The sequence below is a fragment of the Pholcus phalangioides genome, unplaced genomic scaffold, assembly GCF_987345545.1.
Source record: "Pholcus phalangioides strain wild (caught in Gottingen) unplaced genomic scaffold, Ppha-v1.0 ptg000027l_1, whole genome shotgun sequence".
In the NCBI taxonomy this organism is placed as follows: domain Eukaryota; kingdom Metazoa; phylum Arthropoda; class Arachnida; order Araneae; family Pholcidae; genus Pholcus; species Pholcus phalangioides.
In genome coordinates this window covers 14,427,819-14,448,513 of record NW_028301617.1, presented here as the reverse complement: position 1 = coordinate 14,448,513, position 20,695 = coordinate 14,427,819, and the positions used below count along the sequence as shown (strand labels likewise).

At 36.5% G+C, this 20,695-nt stretch overlaps 1 protein-coding gene across 1 annotated transcript; it reads left to right on the top strand.

Moving 5' to 3' along the window:
- The first annotated feature begins 19,190 nt into the window (after nucleotides 1–19,190).
- Nucleotides 19,191–20,430, top strand: LOC149068527 (uncharacterized). Its single transcript, XM_089251675.1, has one exon. It carries the CDS (start codon nucleotides 19,338–19,340, stop codon nucleotides 20,298–20,300), a length of 963 nt encoding a protein of 320 aa, XP_089107801.1. The 5' UTR covers nucleotides 19,191–19,337; the 3' UTR covers nucleotides 20,301–20,430.
- The last annotated feature ends 265 nt before the right edge of the window (nucleotides 20,431–20,695 follow it).

The following is a 20,695-nucleotide window of genomic DNA, read 5'->3' as shown; positions in this document are numbered from 1 at the left end:
CTGTTCCATGGAACCCCAATATCTATAAAGATAAATTAAAATTGGCATTTTTCCAGTATAAACCAGTTTTATTACAGTACTATATATTACATCATACACATAGATGTTTCATAGCTATTTGTGTTACACCCGGGGTAAAAAACAGTTCATGCAGAGTACCAATGAGACACCCATGTTTTCTCAACTGCTGAGTTGCAGCATCATGCATACCAAACAGCGAGTGATTTGCCGTTTCTTTTCTACCCGCTCATTTTCCTTTTGTTGCTTGTTTGATCGGGCCTTCCACTAACAAAAAATAAATGAAACCAGACTATGAGCTTTTGAAGGTTGAGAACCACTGTAAGTGAATATGGATCCCATTGGCAGCACAGTTGGAGGTCGGGTGAAGATGGTTTTCTGTGATTACCAATTCTGAAGTGTGAATGTATCATTATCAAAAAGTCTCACCACAGAGAGCATCAGGCCTATAATGAATATAATATTCAATCTCATTACACTTTACTCATAGTTTGAAAAATAGATGACAGCACTAAAAATTCATGCACAACACTAGACATGTAATCAGGCTGTTAGGCACATTTGCATACTCTATGCTCAACTTTGAACAGCAATAGTGTAATCCCCAGTTGGCGATTTTTGCAGAGTATTTCCTTTATAGCCTATTAGCACTTTTCTTCCTGGTCTGTGATGGTTAGACGTTTTTTTTCCATTTGCTTTTTTTTTTCCTGCCAGCCATTATTATTATTATCATTATTTACTTTTTGCTATTGCTCTGAAAGTGATGTCACCTCTGGAAGTTCGCTGTAATTATATAACAGGCCGCAGCATTTGAATTTAGTCTGTTAGTATATGCATGCACATTTTCAGAGCTCGTTTTTTTTTTTTTTTTGTTACATGCTGTATCGTACATACCGTTTACAGGATTACACATGGATCCTCTCAGGCTCCACACATTTCATATTTTAATCAATGTTTTGCACATTGGTAATTATATCCCGCAATCGCGTTTTTATTGAACCCATAGATTGTTTTTGACAAAGATAGACAAAACGTCTCTTTTGTCACAAATGGTTAAAAAAGAGTCTGGGTTCAAATATTATTTTTAAATAATATTTATATTATTTACATAATTATATTATTATAAATAAATAAATAGACTATTTATTTATATTATCACAAAAAATTAAAACTCTGCCTGGTTTTTATTTATATAAAAATTGACACATTTTTAAGACAAATAAAATTTAATTAGCCGAATAGTCAATGCGTTTCGGCTCTAGAATGGAGAGGTCATCAGGACCTCGTGGTCAGAATTCACACAAATGTGTCGTAGAGGGGTGATGTTTATGTCTGGTTGTCCAGAGAGCAGCAAATACAAAGGCGAACTCTCCGGATGACCAGACATAAACATCACCCCTCCACGACACATTTGTGTGAATTCTGACCACGAGGCAATGATGACGGCTCTCCATTGTAGAGCCAAAACACTTCGACCTTTTGACCAATTAAATTTTATTTTTCTTAAAAACATGTCAATTTTTATATAAATTATTATTTACACATAACAGGAGGGAGATGATTGTTCAATGCGAGTCCTGGTATTTCTTATTTTCAATCCCGTATCTGGCATAAGGATGTCATATTTTTAATCTTAACCCCTTGTTTAGCCTGAGAACGTTATTGTTTTTGTTGCTCATTTTTTTCCATTCTAACAGCCGTAGCGTTATCCCTTATTGGCAAAAAAGACACCGAAAAGCATGATTGTTTCACTTTTGGCAAATTCTTGTCATGTTTTCAGATGATTTTCTCACCAAACAAAAAAAATCTCTAACTAGGGATTATACCAGTGGTTCTCAAACTTTTGAGAGTCTTGGGTCCCTTGCCCAATTCATGGTTCATCTGCAGCTCCCCAGAATAGTTTAGTAGATATTTTCACTTACAAAATAACCCCTTCAAAGCATAAATAGGCATAAAAAATCAATATTTCCAGACAGGGCTGTAACTGGGGGTTAGCCATTTTTCTAATTGCTCTGCACGACAATTTTAGGTGGGAACAAAGAACACCGTTAGAAAATGATCAAATTTTAAGTTGTAGGAGAGGAAAAATACTAGTTATGACCCTGTCTCCGGCTCTTCACGATATCATTGGCAAAGGTTGGCAATGCCCCTAAGAGTCCTGATGTACACTTTGAGAAACACTGGATTATATTATAGCTGTTCTGCGAAATTCTTTCAGAAGCAAAATGCCCATGGTGACAGACCAGAGTTGTGCTCAATTCGGAAGAAAGAAAGAGAATATGTATTCGCCCGTTTTTTCAAAGATTTTCCCAGAACATGGGAACATGTCATTATGTCTTCCACATCCTCTATCTAGTGTGAGATTTTGTATAGGGGACCCTGCTATAGTAAGATTCACACACACAGATCGACAAAAAACATTATTTCACAAGACTGTTAGTCCATATTGCGTCTAACATAAGGCCATCGGTGTACGTGGGAGAGGGGGGGGTCCCCCTGAGCCAAGATTATAGTGTTATTTTGCAGGGAAAAAAGTAAACCCCCCCCCCTCAAAAGGACAAAAAATCTGAAACATCCCCTTGAGAAAATTCTGCGTACGCCTATGCTTAAGGCTAATGCTCATTTACTGACACACAAACAGTGAATAATACCGAAATATGTTTACTTATTTTTAAATTGTTATTTCCTTATTTTTCTTATTGTACCTTGAATTTTTAATCCTTTCTGACACGGTGTCCCTATAGCGAAACCACCTTTTCAAAATTCCATCAAACTAATTTTCGAAAAGGAATCATTTAAATCCTATTAACTAGCTTAAGATTTAGATTTTCTGTCAGAAATGGAAGCATCATACTGGTTTTGTTTTGCAAGTGGTAAAAAAGTCCACCATTTTCTCTATTTTTATGATATTTGTTTTAAAATTTATTCCCTAATAAAAGTTTTTTCTTTCAAAAATTGCAGATAGTTTTTCCTAGATTTTGCCCTATTTGTTGGAAGCAAGTCATTTAATAAATTTAAGAATAGTTTAAAATCAAATTATGGCAGTTTTAAAAAGGTGGTTCCATATTGAGGACACAGCACACCTAGAGCAATGAGATACTCCAAGTGTCGTCAGCATGAAATCACCACTCTGACACGAAGCGACCTTGTTTTTCTTAATTTTCTCCCCTCTTTCTTGTTCACTAGAAAATGGGCGACAGCAGCAATGTTGGTGAAACATCTCAGATGTGTATTTGTGGAGGAGTTTCGGGGGTTAGAATTGAAAGACGCAACATGTTACTTTTTGTCCCACACATAACCATCTTTTCATTCTAGTGGTTTTAGAGTGGCTGCTGACAACTACTTTCTATGCTCCATTGTTTTAATTTTATTTTCTGGAATTTATTTTGCCGTTAGTGTCCCCCCCCCCCCCTCAATTATTATGCATTTATTATTTTTATTGGTGGTGAAATGCATATATATAATTTCTTAGTACAGCAGAAGCAATATTATACTAATTTCGGTGCTTCCCTCTGATCTGGAATCTAATGCATCTGATGATACCCCAGATGAAGAAAATAAAACAAAACTTATATATACAGCATGGATGATGACAAAAATGAATGCTGATGTATACACTTCATAATGCCTGGATCTTCTTGAAAATTTCAGATGATTCGGAAGGAAAAAGCAAAAACCAAACCCCAGATTTCAAGGAAGAAGTGGAACCATCTCAAGAAATTCTACCAACGCCAGATACATTGCCAATCTCGATGTTCTCCTCCTTTTTTTCAGTGTCACTGATGGAAAATTTGACATTTTGAACAAATTTATCAGCCACTCAAGAAGGAAAATTTACATTGCCACCTCATTGAAAGAGATGTACCGGCTATCAATATGCTTATGTTGATCATTTTGGCCTATAAAATCGGTGGAAAAAGAATTTTTTAAACAAAATGTTGCTTTTCCTGCATTAAACCCTAGTGAAGCTTTCAGTGTTCTAGGTGGGCAGTGTCCCCGCTGTGCGATCAACTGTTGTTTGCTGGATTTTGATGAAAATAAAAGAACAGTTGCAAAATACATTTATATGAGTTCTATGTACCGAGTATATGAAGTTAGTTTGGCCAAATTTTTTTATATAGTGCCCCTCAAAGGGTTAAGGGAACGTTTCTAACCATACACGATCCAGGCTATTGTCAATTCAAGCTATTACTTAAAATTACTGCAACTACTCAACCATACATGCACCTCATATACATTCCTTTGTGGAACTTCTAATGAATTGATACATGTTAGAATGTGCGTGTACATGTTGTGAATCTACCGTGAAGTTTGTTTTTGTGTAATGCTTGTTATATATAGTGCTGCAATCAATTTTTCTAATTATGACTGAAGTGCCATTATTGAATAATTGTACTGTTATAGGCTTGTTGCTCCCTGTGGAGAGAGTTTATAACATTGAGATTGGCTCCCATTTGTGCCTCGAAGTTGGAAATTACAGAAAACCAACCTCAACCGACCACCACTGCGGTGACGTACTTCAAATTACTGCTACTCATTTTACTATGCATTTTTTAACACAGTGGCTTATTCCATGCGAAGAAATAAAACTTAAACACGCTTCTCATTATGGTATTATCTTGCTCTGCCCTCCTAATGGCCGTGTTCAGGACAGAGCCAAAATCCTTGACGGGTGATTGACCAACGGGCTGAAAAAAAAATGCTTCTTTCCTCCAAATAGGTTACAACGGGCCTACATCTACTGACCTGCACTTGAAGAACTTGGCCATGAATGAATCCGTCCAAGGTATAAGCGAATCCACGTCAAAAAAGGATCCTATTGTCTTCTTTAATGGCTAATTATGACCACCTATAATAACCATTTAACGACCGACATCAGCGAAACCAAGTTGGGCTAAGCTTATAGGGTAAATATTGTCGACTGTGACTGAACTCAGCTCACCAGATAAACAAAGGATGGTAGTTCGTAGTGGTTGTTCTTCCAAAAGTAACAAAAAAAAAATTTTTGTTTTTGGTTCATCCTGGCAAAAACAGTTTTAAAAAAACGTTTAATGGGAACAAAATTGGAAATTTTGATGAAAGCAATGTCATAAACAATCATAAAGAAAACAATAATGTTATATTAATTCAAAAAAAATTTTAACAACCACTACGAACTTTATTCTTTGTTTATCTCGAGAGTCAAGTGCAGTCACAGACAAAAATGTTTACTCGCAGCTGATCGGAACCGTGCTCTCGTCGATGTTGATCGTTAAATGGTCGCAACTTCAAGGGATTCAATTAGGATTCCGCCTCGTACGGATTCATTAATTCGGGACAAGTTCACATTCATGTACAGGTCAGTAGAAGCTTGTAGAGCGTTTTTTTTTTACTATTCTAGGGGGAAGAGTGGACATTTTTTGGAGATTATTTTGTAGAAATTGTTTCGAAGCTGAGGGCCCCGTTGGCCACCCACCACCAAGGGTCTTTCTCTGTTCTGGTGCCCATCTTGAGTCTGTCATTCGAGGAACAGGTGCTGTATAATCCAGAGATTGGCGATTTCTGGCGACTTTTTTTTTTCAGCGCCAAACATGTCCGACGACCCGACCAAACGTCGCCAAGGCCGTTAGACACTGCGGACGCCGAAAAAAAAAATCGCCAGCATGGAAAACAATAATAAAAACCCATTCAAATATGAAAAATATCATGAAATATAATAGTATATTTAGTAGTAGGGGTCTCACTACTCTTTGACGCTTCAAAAAATCGATTTTTCAAAAATAATTTTAAAAAATTCTTCATTTCATGAGGAATCGAATGCAAAAAACCGCTTGTCGATCGGCCATTTCTTTCTTCTGCTATTTAAGAAAAAAGAATTGTAAACAAAGAAATTTAAAGGTCCTTTTAAATGGCCCTTTAAACGCCCATCTTTTGAATATAGATATTTCTCTGTTTTTCGTGACTTTTTTTCGGAGCAAGTGGAGATTTTTTTCAAGAAAAGGAAGATATTGAATCTATCTATCTTCAGACTACTTTAAAGAAGAAAAACAGAAGATAAGCACTTTGTACCACTCCAGAACATTGTTTACATTCGTATGAAACCACACTATTTCCACATCTCGTTTTTATTTTTGATCTTGTTTATATTGAGTTCTTGGTAATATTGAATTTTTGAAATATACTTTTTATTAATTAGTTTCGCTTTATTCGTGGATAATGAATTCAAAGTACTTGAAGCAATGTGGGTACAGATCACGAAAGCGTAGGTTTTATGGAAACCAGCATACTCCCAAGAGTGAAAGGATGGACGACACAGCATCCACAAGTGCATCTGCAAAGAAACTGAACTTGAGTGTTCCTAGCTTCAAAATTCCACAAAGCCCTGCAACGTCTTCGATTGAAGGATATAGACTTATTGAGATATCACTATTTATTTCAAATTTAAAGAGTTTGTTGTGCTGCAAAACTTGTCATGGTGAAATTGATGTAACAGAGGGTCAAATCAGAGGCTTAGCATCAAATTTCATCATAAACTGTAGTAAATGTAAATATTTGAAGCCGATACGGTCTTCTCGAATGATTGGGAAGAACCATCATATTGCTGATATAAACAGAAGAGCCATATATGCTATGCGCTGTTTGGGAAAAGGACTGGCGAGTCTAAAAACATTCTGTGCGACAATGAATCTTCCTTCACCTGTCACACAAAATGCATATGATAAAATTACAAATAAGATTAGAGACGCTTCTACAAATGTGGCAATAATTTCTATGAAAGAAGCTGCTGAGAATGAAATTTCTCTCACTGGATCCACAGAGATTTGTGTGAGTGGAGACGGTACCTGGAAAACTAGGGGCCACACTTCTCGGATTGGTGTGTGCACTGTGGTTGGCGCACAAAGCGGTAAAGCCATAGACACCGAAGTAATGTCAAGTTACTGTAAAAAATGTGAATTTTCTGCTTCTACTTCCCATGAATGTATTCAGAATCATGTGGGATCAGCAGGGAAGATGGAAGTTGACGGTATGAGGCGAATTTTCGAACGATCCATTGAGAGACGGGGTGTGAAATATGTGCAATACATTGGTGATGGTGATGCAAAGACATTTCTGGAAGTGCGTCGATGTAACCCCTATGGAAAAGATGTGCCAATCGCCAAAATAGAATGTGTGGGACATGTTCAAAAGCGCATGGGGACTAGACTTCGCAAATTAAAAACCGAAATGAAAGGAGTGAAACTTGAAGATGGGAAACCGCTCAGTGGAAAAGGACGTCTAACTGACAAACTTATCGATAAGTTATCATGTTATTATGGAAATGCAATAAGAAATAACAGTGACTCGTTAGAAGATATGCGGAAAGCTGTCTGGGCAATTTACTGCCATACTTGTTCAACTGATGCTGAACCGATGCACTTCTTTTGTCCCCAAGGTTCAGACTCCTGGTGTAAGTACCAAAAATATAAACAGTCACCCAAAGGTCAAGTACATCAGTATCATCATAGGAACCCTATTCCTCCAGCGATTGCAAAACACATCAAAAAGGTTTTTATACATTTATCAGAGCCTGAGCTTCTAAAGAGATGTTTAGGAGCTAAAACTCAAAACAACAATGAGTCGTTAAACAACTTAATTTGGAAATTTTGCCCTAAAGTGTCAGGATGTGGGCGAAAAATAGCAGAAATTGCAGTCAATGAAGCTGTAATAAGTTTTAATGAGGGAGCAACTGCTAGGGCAAAGGTTCTGAGTGCACTAGGAATGGAGCCTGGTTGTTTTTTTCATACAGCAGCTACGAAAGCAGATCAGCAGCGTGTGCGAGTTGCTGAAAGACGTGCTGACTTGACCACATTAGAGGCCAGGAGAGCAAGACGAATGCATGAAAGTGAAGCAAATAAACATATCCTTGACCAAGAAGGTTTGGTGTATCAAAAGGGGCACTTTTGATTGAGTGAAAACAAAAAGTATGCAAATTACACTTTAAAAAAACTTTGAACGCGATTTACTCAGAATGTAGTTTTTGGAGTTTATCCGTAAGATAAAAGGAAAACTATTGGACTAAATTTGCTGAAACTTTGCAAGAATGTTTATATAACATATACTAGTAGAATAGACCTCAGTTGTAGATATCCGACAATTTTTTCAATTTTTATAAATTTATTTATTTTCAAAAAAATAGTAAATTTTGAAAATTTGTGTTTAAAATTTTTTTTTAAATAGTTCCTTTTTGTCAATTGCCACAATAGAGGTCTATTCGATTTGGGCATTCACATAGTTTAATTTCGTGCCACAAAATTTAATTTATCTGATTTTTTTCATTGACAATCTTACGGATGGTGGGATACTGCGGTTTAAAAAATCTGGAATATTTGTTTAATTTAAATTTTTTTTAAAAAAAGTATACAAACAAGAGTGACAAATAAAAAATGTTTATGAATATATGAAATGTTCTTAACAACATATAAAGTTTTTGAATTAATTGAGTGATATTTACTATTTAAGAAAACCACTCAAAGTAAGGGAACATTTTTCTCCTTTTTTCGTACTGAAAGAGTCGTGAGACCCCTTAAATAAACAACGGTCATGCATGTTGTATAAATAAGCATATTTTACGTATAAAAGAATTAAAACCCGGACTTTTTCCGGGTATCCGGATTCTTTTAAATAAACAACGGAAATGAAATAAAATAACAAAGATTGATAAGAAAAATAAATAAAAAGGCTACAGCCTTACCGGTCGACGAAAATGTAATCCGGTTCGTGTAATCCTAACGCTCAGAACGAAAAAAACTAAATGACTATTCAAACATTTGAAAAGACATGCTGAAAACAACTAGCGAAAGGTAATAGCATCGGGAATAATCCGAGACAACGACGCTACTGCACGAAGGGAAAAAGCGTCGTTATCCGTTTGAATCGCCCGTGCTGTAAGCGCCATCTATAATGGATGTGTAATGGAAGCTACTGAGGAACAATCTAGAACAATGACAACCCGGCAAAACAAGTGAGAGCCCCGATCAGCAGAACTGAGAGCGCCGGCGTTGGTGACTTATAGCGCCCTTGGCGATCTGGATTATATTGGATTTGGCGGTCTGGATTATACAACACCTGTACCGAGAAAAATTGTCCAATGCTAATCTTTGGCTGCATTGAGATTAAAATGTTGCTTCCTTGTAAAATATCTGTATTGATAGCTCCCCTAGTGAGGGAAGGGTGAAGTTTATTTATGATGTGGACAGGTTCATTGATAGCAGAAACCAAAGCTGCTTGAAAATTTGGGAGCGTCCGTAGTGCACCGTTTTATCACTTTTTTGTATCGCTTTACCGCAGCAATTGCAAACAGGGAGGTAAACCAGCGTCATTCTTGATGGTTGTGGTTATAGCGGGCTGCATGATCGTTTGGCATCGTGGTGCTATCACGCAAGGATCTGTTATTATGTATTTTGTTGACAACATATAATACTTATCCTAAAATTAAACATGAAAGAATGACAAAAGTCCACATAATGAATAGGACTCGACTTCAGTTCCTGACTTTGACTTCATGGGAGCACTGGCGAATGTGAATATGGCATCTGGAAATTTTTGCCTGTGCTGAATGAATCAGTGACTTGTATGGCGGTTTGAATGCAGAGACAGGTCCCCCTTCCATCACCAAACGTAGTGGATCCACGTCATTAGACACAGGCGGCTAAACGGTTCTTCAACCACGGTTTGCTTAAAGCTGACCATATTTTCTCGATCAAAATGTGAGACATATATATCGCCACTGATACATGACAGAGTGTGTGAGTAACCAAGTGATTAGGTAAATGACCATATAAGTGTTTGAGTGACCGTATGAATGAGGGAGTGACCCAGTGAGTGTGCAGTGGGCTGTATGAGTAACCAAGTGAGAGTGTGAGTGACCATATTAATGACAAATGAGTAAACATATGAGGGACCAAATGAGCAACCATTTGAGTACGGCGAATAGCTTCGGTATAAGGGACAGGTTGGGGACTTTCGGCAACTTTTTTTCCGGCGCCAAACATGTCTGCCGACCCCATCAAAAGTCACCAAGGCCATTAGACACATTACAGGCGCTGAAAAAAACAATCACCAGCATAGAAAACAATATGAAAAATATGAGACACGAGAAATGATAACATAAACTGCTGGCCACCCAAATTGCAACACCAAGAAAGACAAGAGATATCACAACAATATTTATTTTGTAGATAACATGTTGACCAAGCATCAAATGATTAAATTTATAGACTTCTGTGAAGTGTGGTTCCTGCCAAAATCAGTAGCCAGAGTAGCAGCCATTGTTGGAGATCACCGCTGCCACACGCCTCGGCATTGATTCAAAGAGACTTTGGATGTGTTCTTGGGGTACAGCAGACCAAGCAGCTTGCACGCGTTGCCAAAGTTGATCTGGTGTGGCAGCTGGGGATGTAATCTGGGTCAATCGTTGAGCAACCATGGACCACATGTTTTCTATCGGCGAAAGATCCGGAGAGCGAGCTGGCCAGGGAAGCAATTCAATCTGGCGATCGACGAAGAACCTTTGGACAATGCGTGCCACGTGTGGTCGCGCATTATCCTGTTGAAATATGGCTGTGGGCAAGCCCTGAAGGTAAGGAAGGACAACTGGCTCCAACACCTCGGAGATGTAACGCTGGCTTTTTAAAGTACCGGCAATGCGTACTAGAGGAGTGCGAGAGTGATATCCAATACCGCCCCATACCATAATACCCGGTGCTGGACCAGTGTGACGGTGCATAACGCAGCTGTTCGGTATCCTCTCTCCACGGTGTCTCCAGACTCTAATCCGACCATCGTGGTGTTGCAGACAGAAGCGTGACTCGTCAGTAAAGACAATTTCATTCCATTGTGCCGTCCACATCCTTCTTTCATCGCACCATTGGCGGCGGAGATGTCTGTGGTTCTGCGTCAAGGGTAGACGAAGCAATGGACGTCTTGCGGACAGACCACTCTGCTGTAAACGACGTTGAATAGTACGCGCAGACACTGGATGATGCGGTACAGACTGAATGTGCTGTGCTATGGTTCGTGATGTGGCTGAGCGATCCATCACTGCCATACGCACAATACGTCTGTCATCACGTGAAGTGGTGCACTGAGGTGGATGCGATCGAACACGTCGGTCCGTCGTACCCTCCTGCATCCAACGATCACATATCCGCATTACAGTTGTTTGGTTTCGTCCAACACGACTACCGATTTCCCTGAAAGATAATCCACAATCTCGGTAGGCCACTATCCTTCCTCTGTCGAACTCGGATACTTGATCAAAAGATTATCGCTGTTTTCTACGAGGCATAATTGATCGTTTTTTTTGAAAAAACCACAAGAAAAACACAATCGTCGAACTTCAAATCGTCGAAATCTCCAAGCCTTAAATAGCGCTTTGAAGTGGCCCCACAGGCGCGCGTGATGTGCTTCTGCGCTGAAATTCTAATCATTTGCATATCTCACCTCCGCTAATGCATGTTGTAAATTTCATATTATTTGCATGCTTCCTTCAGAGTGTTGCATTTATGGTGGCCAGCAGTGTACTTTTTTTTTTGTGATGTTTCCATGAATTATGAAATCGTGAAATGCTATAATTAAGGTATCATTTTGCCATGACTGGCTATCGTTTCCATTCTGTGAGCAAATTTCCAACATGTTGGATGATGTCATTAATTTTACATTTTTAAGTATTTTTTCCCCTTTACCAAATAAAATTGCATTTTTTCAGGAATATTCATGTCAATTTTCAAGTCATTCTGACAATAGTTCTTTTTTACAGTGTTTTGAAATCAGAACCTTAGTTATAATCACCCTGTATATCGTAAATCATTGCTAATTAATCTGCATTATTTATGCTTCATTAAATACATTATATTCACCTAATTTTTATTACTTTTTGCAAAATAGTTTCGTAATTAAGTATACTGGAAGTAACTGGAGAAAAACCTTTATATATTACATGATTAATAATAACATTGAAAGAATTTTCAAACACAGTAATCCATTGAGTTAAGCAAAAAATAATTAAATTGCAAAAGTTGGTTTTTGTTAAAATGTAATAAATATTTATTGATTAATTAGCATGGGAATAGTGTTAATTACATTAATAAACATTTTATTTTAGTTAATTATTAGAAGTTTGAATGATTTTTCAGAAATTTCATTGTTTTTAATGTTAATACCATTTAAAACAAAAAAACTGGTTTAAACCAAAAAAACCCGGTTTTTTGGTTTTTTTTAAAAAAAAAACGTTTTTTTTACCAACCCTGCTTAACATTATACTGCAAATTTACCACGCTTTATTTTAATTTTAACATTGCTTATCACAAAAAATAATTCAAATTTTTGTCAATTACGTGCAATAATTTATTATCAATCAATTATAGCTTATCAGTTTCTTTATGCATTGAAGGTGGGGATTAATCTAAAATACAAATTTGCAATTTCCTTATTTACTACTGATTATACATAGCATAGTCATCCAAGCACAATTTTTCATTAAAAAAATTTCATTCAGCAAAACACAGAGAATGCAAAACTCTGATATTATAGTAATTACAGATTCATATTTCATTTGCTATGTAAATATTTTCAATACAATCCAAAATATACGTGGGCCATTTGATATTTTTCAGTATTCATTGCGTGACATTATAGCCATTTATATTTCTAGATAACGCATTTACCAGGCAAAAAGATATTAAGAATATCTTTTAAAACTCTTGCTATATAGTTTGATAGCATTAAAATAATTCTTACCTTAGTATAAACATGCTAGCACTTCGTTGTGGCTTCGCTCGCCAATGTCAACATACACATATGTCGACCACTTGGAGAATATAACGATGAATAGCTTCACATCAGAGACATCAACGATATAAAGGAAGTTTTATCATTCATTTCTGTTGAATAAAATTGTTTGATTCATAAAAAAACAGCATATTTCACCGCTAAATATTAAAGCGCGATCTCGCTGCAGCTTTCTCTCTGGGCGCAATTTCTTTGTTTCCAAGATGGCCACCGTGAACGACTGGTGCTCGGCAGTCCTTAGATGCGGTCCTAAGTAGTTATTAAAAATAGTCCTTAGTTAAGAGATAGTATCAAAAAGTCCAACACTACTGGACAGCTAAGTACTAATCGCGCTCAACTACTTTTTTTTCAGCTAAGGACAGCAGAGATAGTTCACCCCCAGTCTTCCAAGTCAGCAGGTCGTACTTTGTCACTCACTGTGGTAGGGAGCCAGTTTGTTGAAGTGGAGCACCTTTTACATTGAATACGAATTAACGCATCGTTCAGTTTCTTCACGACTCTCTAAGGTAATTCCCAAGATATCTGGAGTTTTGGACAAAATCCTTTCCGGCGCTTTGGGTTCCAGAGCCACACGAAGTCGTTTTTGTTGAAGTCGTCAGACGTGGCCTTTGCATCATAGCGGTTCTTCATCTTTTCAGAGCCGATGTTGATCCTGTCTCTGGTGAAACTTGCTCTCTCTTTATTCACGGAAAACAGCTATTTACAGCTATTCACAAGAGCGAACTACAAGTAAGAATCTCACCTTGGGGATAAAGTCCAACAGCTGACCACTCTCTTGTGATGACATCACTTTTTATACGTATCTCAGAAGTTTCGAGGAAAAGAAGATTCAAGAAAACTGTGTTTCACAGTTCCGAAGTGGCGGGGCCACCGGGCGGCCAGAAAATTAACCTTTCAGTAGAATCTGGATGTTTCGTATTGTACCTTCGCACTTCTCCTTTGGCAATATGACATTTTCCAAGTTTGTACATTTTGAGGGGTCCTTAACAGAATGCGTGGTTGATTATTTACAGGTGAAAAATTACGACTATTTGACAAATTAACATATAGTCTTCGTAACAGTATATACAGGGTACATAGCCAACATCTCGCACCGCGCATTTTACTAGTGAACCATTGATCCTAGAGACATACCTCCAATTAGGAAAAGTATCGAAATAATGTAGCCTACCTCAGAGATACGCCATTCATATTGCAAGGGGTTGTGAAATTATTAAAAAAAGTAATTTTTTATACGGACACTGCTCAAAAATCCATTTACCAAGTACAATATTAGCTGAGAAATTCAGAATTGGATAAAGTTGAGAATAAATTAGAGTAAAACGATTTACTCTTATTCATGCTATTTTTTCAATGCCCGGAAGAGACAAATGTTGTACCTCAAACATTCTTTAAACATTGTTATGCGGGCAGACTACAATCTCCGTGTGTTTCTCAAGTGGTTATGTCCCAGTAGCACAACGATATCGTTAGAATACCAAACTGATATCGGTCCAACGTCGAATGAATATCGAATGTCGGAAAGAGATCAGAAATTTTTACGTGTCCGATATCGAACGATATATTAAAAACGTATTCACTCAATAAACGATAAAATATTTTTTTTTCTGTAAAATAGTTTTACTCTCATTTTTACAGCATTTGGTTTCGAAAGAGAATATCTTGTATGATTATTAGTCTCTTTTGAAACAATCCAAATTTCCTTGTAGAAGTACGTCGGCAAATGTATGTCATTTCTATGTCGAACGATATCAATAACGGCATTGAATGGTATCGAAATCTCTACGTCGTTCTATATCGTGCTACTGGGGGGGGGGGGTTATAGGAATTTGTGCGGCTAATTTATTTGTTTTACTTCATTGCAGGCAAGCTAGTGCAGATCATCTGGCCAACATATGATAATACATTTTACCACTGCTTAGATCAGAGGTGGTGGCCAACTTCTTTCCGTACGACGACCAACATAGCTGAGACGTCACAGATCGCACCTTCTGGCGTATAAGCTGCAACAGTAAAATGACCCGGGAAACTCAGATTTGTGTACGCCATAAGTGATATGGAGAAACACACAAGCAATTTAGTCATTACTTTTTTGCCATGGGCTTTGTATTCCTCCACTTCAGTGCTGTAACTAGGCAGGTGTACCCGCACAGGGCCCACTTGGAAGGGGAGCCCAAGAATGGACCAAAAGGGGCCTAAATGCAAATTCTTGCACAGGAATAGCTAGTTACGCGACTCTTCCACTTCATAAACTACTACTTCACCAAACACCAACTCTGGCCATATCGCTATATTGCAATTTACTGCCATTAGTGAGATGGGTTGGAAGTGAAGGCGCTGTCTATCGGTGGTCGCCTCGAGTTCGTTAGGGAAAATATCTTATCTATATCCTCCCTTAGGTTCGAACCCGGGACCCTGACAACTACCTTCACGATGGTAGACGAGCATCTTACCACCATGCCACTCGGGCACCACTTCATAAACTGACACTTTATTCAATGTTTATCTGGTTGTGTTTTCAGTTGGATGCATTGCATTGAAAATCACAGGTTCTTGAAATTATTCTACCCATTACATTCGTAGTTAAAATTTTTAAATACAAAAAACATTTTTCTTCAAAATGGTTTCCATAATTTTTCTCCCTACTCCTTATTTGGTACCCCTCCTGTAGCGACACCCCTGTGGCCACACTGGTTACTATGAAAAATCGTTCGAGAAGATAATAAAACTGTTTTATTATCAGGATAAAAAAGCTTTCTAAAAGGGTAAACACGTAATTGTATCACAATAAGATGGACCAGCTTTGCATGGACCAGGCAGATTACCTGTAGATGTGAAAAGATGCCCTCAGTATTATTTGATGCTCCTGCAATGTCCATAAAATTACACGGAACCAGATTCGTGATATGCGTACTCTTATTACGTGGCTATTTTCTTTGGGGTAGGTGCACGTAAATTTGTCAAAAAAAACCATTTTAAATTTTTGAATAGTATGAAACTTTCTGCGTTCACCACAGTCAGAGTTTTTGTTTTACGTGCACTGGAAGTATTTTTAGAATATTTTAACAAACTTTTGGCAGGCACATCATACATGTTAATATTTTTTGTTACAATAATATTTTCTCGATGTTTTGTGTTAGATAAGGAACATGTTTTCAGACATCACTCGTTCAAATGTCTTGAGACTTTCTGTGTATCTCAGCAGTGAGGTGCAACATGCTTTAGCGCTAGTATTTCTCATTAAAATGATTTGAAAAAAAAATTATAGTCCAAATATAAGTAAATTTTGGTAATTTTTGAAAAAGTTAAATTTCTAAAAAAAACAACTACTAAAACTCTTAAAGCTCTCCCCAAAATTTGAGGAAAAAAACTGACAGCCTGAAGAGAATAAAATTTTTTTTTAAATATTCTTTAATGCCGGGTTTTTTTTTTTCATAGAAACATGGGAAGCCAGGATCATGCACCGTGAGAATTGGTTTTGAGGAATAGCATAATGTTTACATTTATCTGTTTTTAGTACGAGGATACACGTATTTATAATCTATAAACTCGCACATTTCGAATATCGTATTTTAATTTAAAGCTAATTTAAATTTTTGTTTCGGTTCCATCTTAGAATTGAGACTGAAGTGTTGAGTTCAGACCGGGATTGCGGTCGTGATCAGGGTCACAACTAGATGCTTGGTCACCCAGGGCAAGTGCGCAATTTTGCACCCCTTGTAATGTTGAAGGATAGGTTTGAGAATAAAATTTGCCGCTCTCCTCTGGTTCAGCGCCTGGGGCACGAGATCCCCCTGCTACCCCCTAGTTGCGGCCCTGGTCGCGATGGCAGGTTCAGTAAATCCGAATGACTTCCGTAGTGGCGGATAAGGCTTAACTACTTATTACAAACAATATTAGTAATGATCGATTTCCCCAAGCGAAGAATAACTTTCAAATTAGATTATTCTTGGTAAATCATATCAAAATCAAGGGAAACACACCTCCCAACACTTCTAATTACAAAATAAAACACTACTGCCAACTAAATATTGAAAAATAATTTGATTTCATTCATCACTCATTACTTAAATTGGAACCAAATTAAAAAGTGTTCCGAAAAATTCTTTCGGGACAGTTTATTAACAAAAAATCGGGAATGTCCCGGAAAACCGGAACATTTGGTCACTCTGTGAGAGTCTGTAATAAATTTCTTGTGAAAAGGAATGTCGCACAGTTCAATAAGTATGAGAACCATGCTATACTTTTCAAAAATCAGTGTAGCTTCATTACAAATAATGTTCTTCATTGGATAAACAATTCTTTACTTTGTTATCACATAATAATCTCTAAACAAAAAAATCTGTGTGAGATTCTCATGTGATAGAAGTGAAATTTCTTTGTTTGGCACGACTAGATTCATGAATTTTCGAGAATTTGCAATTATTATAAATTTGCCAATATAATATAAATTATGTCAAAGTTTAAAAATGCACCAAAAACAGCATGACAAAATAACCTGACATCAACATGATTGAATAAAAATTTATTCAAAATAAAAGAAGTTGAATAAAAAGAAAGAATAAAAGAAGAATAAAAACAGTGCAGCGCGACGGCAGTTACATCTAATGCAAAGAAACCACGTGACTTGGTGAAAACAGTTCATTTGCCCATTGAAATGTACAGTTCATTCTCTAAATATTGCATTTAAGATTTCAAAAAAAGGATAGAGAACTCATCTAAAGATGAAAAAAGATTAAATTATTTATTTCATTAATGCTGGAATAATTTTTTTTGTAAATGTTGAAAAATTTCTTTCATCAGTTCTTGAATTTTCTGGAATTATCTCTCTCATTAATTTTGGAATTATCACTTTCATCAAGCTGAAATTATATTTCATTAATGCTGGAATTATCGCTTTCAATTATTTTGGAATTATCACTTCATTAATGCTGAAATTACCTCTTTCATCGATTTTGGAATTATCTCTCTGATTCTATAATTTTTCTTTCATTAATTTGGAATTATCTCTTTAATTAATTCTAGAATTTTTCTTTCATTAATTTTGGAATTATCCCTTTTTTTAATTCTGGAATTATTTATTTCAATAATGCTGAAATTATCGCTTTCATTTATTTTGGAACTGAAATTATCTGTTCATTAAAACTGCAATTTTTCTTTCATTTATTCTGGAATCATCTTTCATTAATTCCGAATTATCTTTCATTAATACTGAAATTATCTTTCATTAATTCCAGAATTATCACTTTCATTAATTCCGGAATTATCACTTTCATTAATTTTGAAATTATTAATTTCGTCAATGCTGAAAGTATCTTTCATTAATTCTGGAAGTCTTTCATTCATTTTGGAATTATCTTTCATTAATTCTGGAATTATCACTTTCATGAATTTTGAAATTATAAATTTCGTCAATTCCGGAAGTCTTTCATTAATTCTGGAATTGTCTTTAATTACTCTCATGAAAGGAACAAATCTTTCAATAAGGATTTTACTTTGATTCTTTTGCTTGTAAGCATTTCGTTCCTTTTGTTAATAAGGCCCACTCATTATATTGCCTTTGATTTTTATTTTTCATGTATGGTTTTCGAAGCAAGTGTTTTAGACAGCATGGTAAGGGTTTTACCGTATTGACCAAAACCTTGTCAACTTTGATTGTAATAGATTCAGACTTTGTGGTGATGATCTTTTCTTTTTTTTGCAGATAATCAGATTCCCATCACATAATATGCAGGATAAAACAACAGAAGCTTTACAAGAGGATATGCTGAGAAAATCTTTTAAGAAACGTAAGACTTCACTAGAAATGCAGAAACTATAACATATTTGGTTGTCAGATATGTTAGAAGACATCTTTTGAGAGTATGGGTAAATCATCTGCATAACAAGGACGATGTGTATGAAAAAAAATTCTAGTTTTATATCGATTTAGACCAAATTTATAACTTCTGATCAGTTTCAAACTGAAGAAAACTCACAGAAGTGTCAGTGCTGCAGAAGAACATTGATGAAAAGGAATGATTTAAACTAGTGTCCATAAAAATATTAGACTGAAATGTCTACACTACAGAAAACACATCAGTGGGATGTCTCTGGTAAAACATTTTCAGAAATCAGCAATTTAAATCTACAAGAAAGATACACAAAAGAAGTTACATCTGTGGAAAAATGTTTCATTTGATTGATGCTTCAAACAAGCACATAAAAACTCGCTCAGAGGCGGTGTCACACTAGTGTGGAAAGAATTTTTTGACATCAGTGATTTGAAGTGAAAAGAGTCCACACACAAGAGAAGCTGCACGAGTGAGAGTTTTGTGGTAAAATATTTTTTTGAGTAGGCAATTTAAATTACAAAGCAGGGGTTCCATAGTGGAGAAAGGCTATATAAGTGTGATATTCAGTGATGAAAAATTTTCTGACAGTTTTACCAACAGGAAACAGTCCACACTGGAGAGAAATCACATGAGTGTGAAATCTGTGGTAAAACATTTTCTAGCTGTAGCAATTCAAATATGCAGAAAAGAGTCAAAATGAAAGAGAAGCCACAGAAGTGTGAAATTTTCAATAAAACATTTTCTAGCCACAGCAGTTTCAACAAACACCAAAGAGTCCATACTGGGGAGAAGCCATTCAAATGTTATATCTGTCATAAATCATTTTCTCAAAGTAGCAGTTTAATCATTCACATAAAAGTCCATACAGGAGAGAAGCCACACGAATGTGATGTCTGTGGTAAAACATTCCCTGTGTTAGGCTATTTAAACAGGCACAAAAAAGTCCACACTAGAGAAAATCCACACGAGTGTGAAATCTGTCATAAAACATTTTCTCGAGTAGACAATTTAAAATCACATAGCAGGTTCCATAGTAAAGAGAAACCACATGAGTGTGATATCTGTGGTAAAACATTCCCAGTAGTTGGCGATTTAACTAGGCACAAAAAAGTCCACACAGGGGAGAAGCCACATGAATGTGATATCTGTCATAAAACATTTTCTCAAAGTATCAGTTTAAACATTCACAAACAAGTCCACACTGGAGAGAAACCACACGAGTGTGAAATCTGTGGTAAAACATTTGCTCGAGTAGGCCATTTAAAAGTGCACAACAGGGTCCATACAGGAGAGAAGCCACATGAATGTGATATCTGTCATAAAACATTTTCTCAAAGTAGCAGTTTAAACATTCACAAAAGAGTTCACACGGGAGAGAAGCCACACGAGTGTGAAATCTGTGGTAAAGTATTTTCTGACCATAGCAATTTTAACCGACACAAAAGAGTCCACACTGGGAAGAAGCCATACGTGTGTGAAATCTGTAGTGAAGTATTTTCTGCCCATAGTAGTTTTTGCCGACACAAAAGAGTCCACACGTGTGAGAAGCCCTACGAGTGTGATATCTGTCATAAAACATTTTCTCAAAGTAACAGTTTACACCGACACAAAAGTGTACATACGGGAGAGAAGCCACACTAGTGTGAAATCTGTGGTAAAGTATTTTCTTACCAACTTTAACCGACGCAAAACAATCCACACAAAGGAGAAGCCACATGAATGTGATTTTTGTTACCAGAAGTTTTCAACCAGTTCTCATCTAGAAAAGCACAAGTTGATTCATTCTGAAGGAAATTCAAATTAAATTGGTAGTGTCAAGAGAGCAAAGAACTTGGCATGAGAATATATCCTAACCAAGACTTGACAAATCTCATTTTGTCATGGCGACTAAAGAATTGAAAGTGGTGCCCAAATTTTTCTTTGTTTTTAAATTCAAGTTCGAGAACTATAGAATTTTGGGAACTTATCAGCATATGTATGAATATGAAAGGGGGTCACTGTGCCCTTTAAAAGTAAAAAAAACAACAACATTGCTT

Bases quoted from the DNA above. Each gene is read 5' to 3' on its own strand.
- LOC149068527 (XM_089251675.1), top strand. From the start codon at position 19,338: ATGCAGAAAAGAGTCAAAATGAAAGAGAAGCCACAGAAGTGTGAAATT.